Source organism: Typopeltis vanoorti, chromosome 5, assembly GCF_054136105.1.
Source record: "Typopeltis vanoorti isolate ZY-2024b chromosome 5, IOZ_Tvanoo_1.0, whole genome shotgun sequence".
In the NCBI taxonomy this organism is placed as follows: Eukaryota; Metazoa; Arthropoda; class Arachnida; order Uropygi; family Thelyphonidae; genus Typopeltis; species Typopeltis vanoorti.
In genome coordinates this window covers 104,746,826-104,759,243 of record NC_143553.1, presented here as the reverse complement: position 1 = coordinate 104,759,243, position 12,418 = coordinate 104,746,826, and the positions used below count along the sequence as shown (strand labels likewise).

Below are 12,418 nucleotides of genomic sequence, written 5' to 3'. Positions count from 1 at the left end.
TTACAGCACTCTTTCCTCCATTTCTAAGCTTCTTCAACAACCTCCAAAATATCTCACCACCTTCATGATATTTATTTTCTATGTTCTTGCCAAAGTCCTCCATTGACTTTTGTTTAGCTAGCTTTACACAGTGTTTAGCTTTCTTACATTTGTCTCTGTATTCTCTAAGAGCACAATCTGACTTATTTGCCAGGAACTTTTGATATGCTTTCTTCTTTTCCTTCACTGCCTCTTTAACTTCCTGTGTCCACCATGGAGTTCTGATTTTCTATCCTTGCAAACAACCTTACCACATGCCTCTCTGGCTGAATCCATCAGGGTTTTCTTCAAAGCTTGCCATAGAATCTCCAAAGTTTGGTTCCTGTTCTCAACTTTTATTCGCTTTAAAACTTTCTTACATGTTATTCTTTTCAATACGAAATTCAATTTTATCCTGCTCAAGACTAAATAGTGATCGATTCCAATTTCAAATCCTCTGTACACTCTGGTGTCCTGCACACGGAGAAAACATCACTATCAACAATAACATAGACAATGAGAATTTTCTTATTCCTTGCCTCTTCTCTCCATGTGAATTTGTGCACATTTTTATGTTGGAACATGGTGTTAGTAATAACTAGTCCATGACCCGAGCAGAAAACCAACAGATATTTGCCATTATTATTAGCTTTGCTCTTTTCTCCAAATTTTCCCAAAATATTTTTATGTCTCACAATCATTTCCTACTCTGCTATTTAGATCCCCAACAAGGACCAACTTTTCCTTTTTCATTGTGTCATTTGTTTTTTCTAAAGCATCAAAAAATTCCTCCACTTTTACCTTAGTAGAACCTTCTGTGGGACCATAGGCACAAATAAGTCTCATTGTCCAATTCCCCATTCTGATATTTGCCCACAAATATCAGAATGGGGAATACCATTCTGATATTTGTCAAGTAGAGTGATATTTGAACAAATATCACTCTACTTGAGACTGCCTGCCATTCAAGAATAGCCTCGTATTTTGTGTTGAATACTATGGCTACTCCTTCTTTTCCTTGATTTTAGAACTTAATTTTAAGAAATACCAAGATGTGATGTTAACACTCATAAAAACATACAAAATGATGTTTTGTTTCACCAAAAAAAATTAAAATGTAGCCTTTCTTGATTTTACAAAAGATTTGATTGACTTAAAAAAAGACAAAGATTAGAAATATGTTCAAAATACATGCAAAGAAAAGAAGTTTAAGTAATTAAAAATATATTCACCAATGAATAACAAATAATAATTACGTTTATCAACAGAGAACTTAATTCCAAGAAATACTAAGATGTGATGTTACACTATAAAAAACATAATTTTCTGAAGTGAGATAAATATTCCTGGTCATATGTCATTGGAAGTAATTGCATTAATGTACAATAGTTGTTTTAATTCTAGCAAGGATTGCGAAAGGAATGTGTTTCCTTTGTTTGTTTGTGTGAAAAGCTATTGTACGTCCATATTTTTTAGAACCGACCTTGGCTTTGTGCCAAGAATAATCAATACATGCTGCAAGGGAGAAAGAAATAAAGTATACATGAATGGGCCAACATGGAAATGTCACGTGCTTTATACATAAATTTTCCAACTGTTGTACAAGCAAAATAGTTACCACTTTAAGAACTAGAATTTTCATAAAAGAAAAGTTAATTTTCTGGCATGCAGTAATAAAAACTCATCCCACGAAACACATTGATTATCCTACTATCGGAATGGATTCTCCTTCTTTTGACATGTGCAGAAGTGTGGAAGGGTCTCGCATCTGTGGGAGTACAGTATAGTTGTTTAATCCTAGAGAGGATTGGTAAAGGAATTTGTTCCTTTTGCTTTGTTGCTGGAATTTTTAATTCCTGAATTTAAATTTCAAGTGGATGAGTGTGTGAGGAAGTGTAATCTCTTACAGTTTTCTTTTTGTAAATAATTAAGTTGGTATAGTTATTTATTTAAACACTGTTTCTTCATCATCAAATTCTTGATATATAACCTCAGGGGGCATATAGATTATTATGGTAGTACTACATGAAAAGTTATATCATTACAAACTTCCTATTAACAATTTTCCTCCAGATTATCTTGTTATCTATCAACATTCCAATATCATCAGAGCTTATATTTCTGTCTTCTAAGGCACTTTTTAATGTATCAATCTACCTACATCTTGATCTTCCTCTGGGTCTTTTTCTTGCCATCTGGCAAAGAACACTTCTTTAACTAATCTTTCCTCTTCCATTCTGTTTAAGTGGCCATACCACCTGAGATTAACATTGCTAACAACATTCCTGAATGCTAATAATATCAAGTTCTTTCCCAATAGCCTCATTTTTAATATGATACTGCCATTGATGCCATCTGTTCAGTCCTCTAATCTTTCTCAGGAGACTCTGTGGTCTCAAGTCTTTGATCAAGAGTTTTATTTTTAACCAAGCTCTCAGATCCATAAGTTAAAATTGGTCTGAACACTGTCTTGTATACAGCTAATTTAGTGTTTTAATTAATCTCTCTCTTATTCCAGATAAATTTATTCAACTGACTTCCTACCATACCAGCGTTGCTAATTCTGCTGTCTATTTCCAAATTTAATTTACCATCTTCACTAATAATTGTGCCTAAATAGCCGAAATATTTTACTCGTTCTATAGGATCTTCATTCAGGATGCAGTTGATGTTTTCAATGTTTCTGCCTATTTTCATTGTCTTTGTCTCTTACCAAGAACACTCAGTAGAGAAACTCCCCTGTAATTCTGACATTCAGCTTTATTTCCTGTATTTTTATAGATGAGTACTATAAGTGCTCTACTCCAATCATCTGGAATTTGATCCCCTCTCTCCCTGACCAGGCCTCCTGAATTATGCAGAGCACATGTAGCTCAGTGTTGGAAGTTTTTTCACTTGGTTAGACTATCAATTATATATTTAGTTTAATCCTTTATCCAAGTGTAAGCAAACAAAGTTTGCACCTGAAGTATCTTCTGGACTTGGGCAACTCGTGGCAAAGGTGGATCAAACTTCACACCACTTGCCTTAGTATCCCATAATGCAAAGCACATCTCCTTGCAGACATGTATAATGCTATGCATTATGGGAAGGGTCACTACCAAGACTGGTTTTGACCTTTATTGAGGTCTCTTCAGTGGGAGCCAGACCCAGAGGTGATACCAAGGTTGAAGCAATGCAGAAGTCATATTTACCTATACGAGTTGCCAAAAGGTGTCACACCTTATTAATAAATTACTCTGGATTAGAGAATGATGTTGGAAGATTTTTTTCACTTGGTTCCCTGATGAAAACAACAGGGGCTCTGTTTAACCCGGAGACGTCCCAGCTGGCATGTAATTCCATCATGTTGTACCATCATTTCGAGTTATATTTGAAGCCAATAAGAATACAATTTAGTCAGCTAAATTCCAAATTGCCAGCTTATCCTTATTCATTCAGTATCCAGGTCATTACCCAACAGGGTGCATTACGAGAAGGTGAGGACTGGATATCGGACCAGAAGTCCTGGTTGGTTCTCTGCAATTTCCAAAAGGACCACGTGGAGGTCTCCTAGTTATCCAGCCTTGACCCTTAAGCACTGTTTCTTTTGTATCACAATTTCTCTTGTCTTATTTTAGAGATAAAGATAAGTGAATGTAATATGAGTATCAATAGTTTGGGGAATAATGGTATTATGACAGACGAACCAGAGATACTTAAATGATACTCACGATATGAACCTAACCTATAACCTGTGAAAAACCTATGTGATTTTTAATAGATGAAAGTAAATAATAAACACACTCAAAGCAGTAAACAAAACAGGAGTTTACTGACTTTCATATTAACAACATATTCCCAGGATCACAAGCAAGTTTTGATATGTAAATTTAAAGAGGTTGCTAGGGTTGAAGCTATGTAACTGGGCAGAGACTCTGAATAGCCTTTTAAGGAATGTGAAGAACTGACCAGGGCTTGTGAATTAATGTCCAGTCCTCTCCTTTTCATGGTATACTCTTTTAGTAGGTATATACCTGCATAGTGAACTAACTAAAATGAGATGGAAAATTTAGATTTAGCTGATCAAACTGTATTCTTATTGGCTGAAGTCAAAACAAAATAATGCTAGAAGATGATGGAATTTTATGATGGCTGAGGCATTGCTCTATTTAACAAGGCCCCACTGTTTCATCAGAGAACTAGGACAAATACTGAAGTCAGCTAATGGAACAAACTCCCATTTAACATCAGCAGAATTCAAATTAAACATTATCAATTTAAGAAATATTGATAAAAAAAAGCGGTACTGGCAACAAAATTAGATAAGTACCATGTTGACATAATTGGTGTTACTGAAACAAAGAAGACAAAGTGTGTGTGTGTGTGTGGAGGGCTGGAATCACCATCAGTATTTTAAATATATACATTCAAATTCCAAATATGAGATTGTAACATCCAGGCAATAATGATCAATGAAAGGAAGGAGTAGTTACAGTATTCAACAATAAACATGAGTCAGCAGCCTTGAGAAAGTGTTGTTCAGAATCAAAGAAACTAGAATGTTCGGGGGGGGGGGGGGGGAAATGAAGATGAGCGGGGTCCAAGCATTCTAGAGGTTTGTAAGTGGGACAGTAGTCACGTGATGCTAAGCAACACGAGGTGTAAGGGAGGTTGTGGGGTGAAGAGTATATTGCAGTTTATGTATACTAATGCCAGAAGTATTCAAAATAAGGGCGAGACGTTTTTGGCATTGGTTAGCACAACTTGGCCAAAAGTTATAGGCATTAGCTTAGTGAGACTTGGTTGACAATGATCATGATAATATGGTCATAGGAATAGAATGCAGGGATATGGTGTCTTCAGAGAGGACAGAAGGATGAGGCAGGTGTGTATAGTAAAACTTTTTTTTGTGGTGACAGGAAGAACAAGTGTGTTTTTTGATGTTGGAGGCAGGATGTGTGCATGTTTTAGAGATGGCTAGCAGGGATATCTGGTTCTTGGTATCTGCGTTTCAGGTATTTGGTTTTTCATGTGTTTGGGTATTTTTTTTATTTCTGCTGGTGATTTGTTCATTTCACTGATTTTAAATGGCAAGGTCAACTCCTTGAGGGCAACAGACCTTCAATGTGAGAGGGTGTTTGAAAATGTTTGTCACCTAAATTGCCAAAATGTTTTTGGCATTCTAACCTTCCTTCCATCTTTGGTATGAATAGGTAAGAATTGTCATAATTATCTGTCAAGTAATTTTAAATCATTGAAGTAAGCATGTTAAGCAATTAAAAAAAAAAAAAATTGAGCATTGGCTGTCATCTAATATTTCATAAAGAAAGGTATCACTCTAAATGAAATTAAAACAGACATGGATAATCTGCTCCTTCATTTTTGATTTAAAAAAAGAAGGGGGGGATAGCTCTATTTAAATATGACAAACAGAACTTAGAAGATGACCCTCGCAGTGGACAATCATCCACACCCACAAATGAAGAAACTACTGGGGAAAAAAATCCATGCAAGTGTCGAAAGACTGCCAAATTAAAATGAGCAAGACTGGCAAGGCTATGGACATCTCAACTGAATGGGTGCAATGTATTCTAACCAAGAATTGGGTATGCAAAGATGTCTGCAAAGTGGGTGTTGTGTTTGTTGACAATGGAACAAAAATACATTCAATGTCAAATTTTGAAAGTGTTTAGAGCATTTCAAAAAGAATCTACCCAATTTTCTGATATGATATGATTAATAATTAGACTTGGATCTATCACTACAAATTAAAGATGACAGTGAGTTATGACTATTTCACAGTGGGTTTGCCTTCTTTGGAAGAGATCTTGAATCTTGTCCTCCAAAGAAGGCAAAAGTAATTCTATCAGCTAGAAAAAATCAAGACATCAGTAAAAGGGATAACAATGATCAATATTCTTCTAAAGGGCCAAATGCTACACTCTATGCCAAAAAAATTAGTACACAAAAAAATTCACGAGAAAAGGCTAGGAACAGACAAGAAAAAGACAATGCACAGCTCACATCCACAGCTGTAATGGTCAAACCTTATGAAGTTGGCCTTGGGTGTTGAATTTAAATCAAAGTCCATTTTCATTCAAAATTTAAGTGAAGTGAAAGAGCTGTTAAGTGGCTACTTCTCATATAAAAAACTTGTAGGAACCAAAGAAATAGTTTATTGTACTGGAAGGTTTGATATTAATGAATTTCTTTTAAGTTCTATATTATTGCTGAGGCTCTGGCACTTCATTAAAGCTAATGAGGTAGTAAGATTACTACAGTGGAAGTTGAGTATTTCACCTAATAAAAAGGCTATATAAAAGAGAGCTTAATATAGTTACTATTACCTTCTTGCTTAAATATTCTTTTCTTCTCTTCTCTCAAAGGATACCAATAAGTATAAAACTAACTGTAATTCAACTAATATCAGAAGAACACATTTATATTTGTTAAAGTAATGATGTTAATTACCATAGTTCAATCAAACAATACAGTTGTCAATTTGATTTTTTTTCTGATGCTACTAACTGAAGGGAATAAGCATGGAAACACTAATCTTGAAGTGACTGAAAACTAAATCACTTTTGACATTTTCTGAACTACACATGGTTATCCAAACACGAGCTAAAGCTATCCATATTTCATATCAAAATGTTTTCAATTACTGTGTTATAAATCTAATCGCTTTATTTCATGTACTTATACAATATATAAAGAGGATGAATAAAGTTTTATAAAATTTAATTAGTTTATCAGTCATTAAAATGAATTACTAAGGATGGAAGATATTCGTATAACAATACTTCAAAATAGACAAATTTACCTTTTGCTTTTCTCTATAATCTTCTCCTTCAAATCTGTAAACACTTTCAGGAGTATCAAGAGTAAAATTCCTTAAGGAACTTTCACCCATTGATTCCAGTCGCTTCTGAAGATCTACAGTCTGGGGGAGAGAAATGTATACACATGTGATCAATATCTTATTTCATAAAATTTCAAGTAAAGATCAATATAAGTATTAAATATCAGCAGCAAACTTCATTTCTGAATGTATTAGCAAAAATTACTAATATAAGGTATTAATGAAATTTTTTGTTTCTCCTCTGGCTTACTTCCATTGTTTAAAAATTGAATGCTATTATTAGAAATTGCCCACCTTCACCAAATGTCGATATTTTTTGCAAAGACTATAACTATTTTATGTCAGCAATCGTAAAATCAACCCCTTGCCCATGTGATCTGCTTTGGCTCAAAATTTCTCTACCAAACCAACCCACTACTTTCATTTGCTGTCTCCATTGCTCTTCAAACCCTGTTAACCACTATGACCTCTTTAACTATCCCCAAAGCTTGAGGTCATACGTCCACAACTCAAATTGGCTTCTCTTCTCCAGTTTCACTGATCAAGCAGGCAGGGATGTCAAGGTATTTGCTATTACAGTGACCTACCACAGATCAATTTCCTACCAGAATAACAGACAATCTCCACTTGATCTCTTCCAACTTATATCACAACTGCATACATTTGCACAGAAAATCTTAACCCAGTAGTTTTCAGTCTCATGTCCTTTGATAATAGAAGGGTGCCAAATGGGATGACCTCTATTCCTCCTTTCCATGGTCTGAATATTGGTTTCAGTTCTCCTGATCCAAACATCCACTCAGACCAAACATAAGAGAAATTATCCTTACACAGGAATGAAGGCGTTCATCCCTCATCTGACCCCAAATCCACAAACACTATCCAAGTCTTGGTTCTCAAAAAAGTGTGTCAACACAGTAACAGAAAGACATTGCAATCCACGAATAGCTCAAGACCAAAACTCCAACTGCTCACTGTGATTATACTGCAGCTTGTAACAGTGGTTAAAAGAATCATCACCAAATCCCAATCAGATTTTTAAAAGAGATACAAGGCAACCAGTCCTAATGGTATCTCATCTATTGTGTTAAAAACTTGTGTCCCAGAACACATATCCTACATTGCTTCTTCAATCTATTCTATTCAACTGGCATCTACCCTACAGTATGGAAACAGGACCACATCCAGCTCATCCAAGAAAGGTGATAAAAGTCAGCCAACAAACTATAGTCCAACTGCTCTCACTTCAGTTCACTCTAAAATTATGGAGATTATCGACAACCAACTCCTGCACCACACACAGAGACCTACCAACTAATCAGTGACCAGCAATACAGATTCTGCCATTTACAATCCCCAGCAATTAGCTTTCACCACCCACTGTGAAACTTACCTACTCAGCAAACTGCCATTCAATGGACTGCTTTCCACACTCTGTAGCTCAGTGTTTCTCAAACTTCAGATATCCACGTACCCCTTCTTAAATTTTCATTACTACCAAGTACCCCTAATTAATTAATTAAAAAATAAATAAATAAATTAAAAATGTTAATTAAAATTAAATATCTATTTTATTCGAATTTATATGTTCATGTAAACAAAAAATGATTTATTTTTAAATTTTGGTTCTCTAGAGATGTCAGACGATGCACGCTTATCAATTTCATTTGATCCAGATGCAATATCAACGTTTTCTTGTTGCTTACAGCTACTTGTATTTGCTATATTGCTCTCTTTTGGGGGTTTTATAAATCCAATCTTTAACCAATGATCATACGTAAGAATTTGAAAGCTAAAAAAAAAAAAATACTGTATTTACTCGATTATAACTCTAACTTTTTCCCAAAATTAAAGCTAAAAAATCGTGTTGCGAGATACGTGCGGGAATTTTCGGAAACTAAAGTTTCAGAAAAAAACTGAAAATGGTGCAACTTACCAAGAAGCTCCTACTCACTATCACTACTTTTGGCATCAAGAACAGTTTCTTTATGTGCATCGTGAAAGTCATCTACCCAAATAGTGTCACCTTCTTTCCCATTATTTCAAGCATCGTGTTGCGAGATACATGCGGGAATTTTCGGAAACTAAAGTTCCAGAAAAAAACTGAAAATGGTGCCACTTACCAAGAAGCTCCTACTCGCTATCACTACTTTTGGCATCAAGAACATTTTCTTTGTGTGCATCATGAAAGTCATCTACCCAAATAGTGTCATCTTCTTTCCCATTATTTCAAGCAAAAATTACCAGTAATTTACAAGACTTGAGATATGTAGAGCAGCGAAGAACTGCATATGATTGGTGCGGTATTAACAAAAGATCGCGGAAACCAAAGACAAATTAGCATTTCAACAGTTGAGTTGAAATGCTATTTTCCTTCAACCGAATTCCATAATATCTGAAACACATTCACTATATATTTCTTAGTTTTAACACGTTAACGACTGGGGGTGGTGTCAAGCAAAACCATATGTTCCACCGGCAACATGTGATTTTGCTTGGTCTATAAAACAGTTTCTGTTGGAGAGGGGATGTGATTCATTAGTTAGTGCAGTTTTATCCAGGTTATCTCTAATTGCATTGTTTGTTGAAAAATATAATGACTCCATTAATTATGCATAGCCGAAAATTGCCGTACCCCCTAACGACCTTTTGCATACCCCCGGGGGTACGCATACCACACTTAGACACCAACTGCTGTAGCTGGATCACCTACTTTCTCACTGTCACTCATTACATGTCATGGTGGACAGTTTACTGTCATCAGACCCCCCCCCCAAATGCAGGAGTACTTCAAGGTTCCAAACTTTCACTTACTCTCTTCCTCTTGTATATAATGACCTGCTCTCACAGACTTCAAATCCTATCCATAGATTTTCCAATGGCAGTACACTGTTTTCCTCTTATTGATTTGAGAAATCTTGTAGTATTCAATTTTAAGAATCATCAAGAACTACCATGACCAATGGCCTGAACTACAATCTCCTAGCTATAATTCAATGGGGCAAGGACAACCTTGTAGACTTCGATACCACCAAAACTCAATCTTGTCTGATCTATTGCAAGAAAGAGCCCCCCCCCCCCCCTCCAACCCAATGTTAAATAATATCCAGATATCCAAACATGATCAGATTTCCTTTTTTGAACTAACCTATATCTCCAACCTTTCCTGTCACAAACACTTCTTGACGAGAGCTTCTACAACCACCAAAAATCTCAGTGCACTTTCCACTCAATACTATATTACACCTTTACAGCTCCAAACTCTATACAAATTCTCAATCTGCTCAACAATGGAATACTGTGCACATATTTCAGGTGGTGCACCAAAATCCTCTCTATGATTGCTCGATGCTATCCAGAAGAGAGCAATTCTGTTAATCAGTGATCCCTCTCTTACCGATCTACCTCAATCCTTCCTATAGAAGTTCAGCTTCTGCCTTATGTCAGTTCTATGGATACTTTTACAAACAGTACTCTTCTGAATTGGCCACTATCAGATCATTCCCCCCCTTTCTTCCAAAAATTATAACATGAGCTTCTGCTAACCAACACTCATTTACAGTCAAGCTTGAAACTTGCCAAATCAACTTCTCTGACTCTTCTTTTATTCCACCTTCTTGGGAACAGTTTCTCAAACTATACCTTTCCAAAAGAATACAACCTTCAGTTGTTTTAAAAAAAAACCTATAGATTCTATCCTTTTTCTTATCCTCATGTCCAAAAATGGCACTGATCTGCTATAAGGTTTATGACTTTTTGTGTATGTGCTTTAGATATATTAAAAAAAAAGCATTGTTTCAATTTATCAAGCAAAGCAACCATGAACAAGAAAATATAAACGTGTAAAATTCTGTCAAACAACTCACAGCAAAAAAAAAAAAAAAAAAAAAAAAAAAAAAAAAAAAAAAATCAACTATGAAATTTCTTCTTCTTAGACACTAGCTATTACGTATGTAAAAGCATGGTGAAACGTCACGTAAAACATTTCCTATCACATTTCACAGCAGGAAATGTTTAAAAGAAAAGCAAAATATCACTTTGTTCGCTGAACTGTAAAGGAATATACATTATAACTTGGTCTTGTTGTCATTCAAGTTATACTCAAAACTGTATGCACATATTTATATTTACTTGTGGTATTTGCATGCCAACAGTAGCTGATTTTGCTACATGCTTTCCATGTGAAATGGAAATCATTTTCTGAAGAAAGGGCATATTGTCATTTACAACAGACATCACTATAAGGAAATGATACTTTAACTAACAGACTCTAACTATGGGAATGTCCCAGCCTAATGCTGACAGATCCAATGCTATTTTAAGCTCACTAATGCAAACAGTGAAAGCCTAAAACCTACACACTAGCAAACTCGGTGCTGATTTTATGTCACACTCAATGCCGCAAAACACCATTATAGTGAACTCACTCACTATAAACAAAAAACTGAAAATTCCCTATGAAAAATCACGCAACAGCAAAGCTGTGCTAAAGAAAATTGACTTTTCCTATCGTGTAGGATATCTTTTATTTAGAGATACCCGATTATCATACTTTTTTTAATTTTTAGTGACAGCCGATTCTGGATAAAGAAATAAAAAAGGAAAACTTGGTTGTATTATATACGTAAACATTTTCTAAATGTAATAATCATAAGTAATTATTAATGTTTCACATAAATGAAATCTTTGTATAGTTAAGGCATGTTGCAAACTATTTAAATGATATTTATTAGTAAAAAAAGTCTCACCTCAAATTTAGTTTTAATTATGTAACTTAAAACACACAAGAGAAGAAAATATTGAACTTTCCGATGATATTTTCATGCTAATAAAGAACTACAGTCTTGTTTAAAACAACATGAAGATTTTACTTTCGTCTCAGCCATGTCATTTGCTGAGCCTCTTATCAACCGTACACTTGTGCAAGGTGTGTATTTCCAAATAGAAAGTTGATAAGAACAGAATATGTTCTGAAAGTTAGAAGTTTAAGGGAGAAATATATAGTTTAAAAGAAAGGATGTTCCTTAAGCAAAAAGTGGAAAAGAGCATTATGAGGGAAATAAACAATTATCTGAAAATTAACAGGTGAATTTGCAAAGGAAACTGATTAGATAAAAGTGATAAGAAGAATTATATAGTTTAGCCTGAAGCAACGGACAGTTCCTTTAGATACATTGCACAGCAAACTTATTCTAGTTAAACATTCTCAACTTGGAAGCGACGAACCTTTTGTATTCAAGGATAAGGAAGAAGCTTCCACAAAAAAAAAGGGAACTTTATCTTTATATTCAAAAGAAATAGAAAAAGGAACTGATATGTTAGAGAAGACATGAATGAAGAAATATTATTTTACTCACGATAACAAGTTGCAACAATTTTTTTTCTTTTATTTTCAAAGAAAAACAGTGGCCACTATTGAGAAAGGAAGACAATGTTCTTGATAAGTTTGGAGTTAACAGCTTTTGTTTATGAATTTGCATCAAATCCTGTGATCCTGAAGAGAAGAAATACAAAGTATGTAATGTTTATGTTCTTTGTTCGATATTAAGTTTGTGG

The 12,418-nt window shown here is 34.8% G+C and overlaps 1 protein-coding gene across 1 annotated transcript in view; it reads right to left on the bottom strand.

Moving 5' to 3' along the window:
• Iswi (nucleosome-remodeling ATPase imitation SWI) overlaps window positions 1-12,418 on the bottom strand; it is a 365,763-nt gene that overhangs the window by 68,091 nt on the left and 285,254 nt on the right. The window contains exon 16 of the mRNA XM_090392651.1: window positions 6,824-6,943. Coding sequence (XP_090248777.1) covers window positions 6,824-6,943 — 120 coding nt within the window. The remainder of the gene's footprint in view (window positions 1-6,823; window positions 6,944-12,418) is intronic.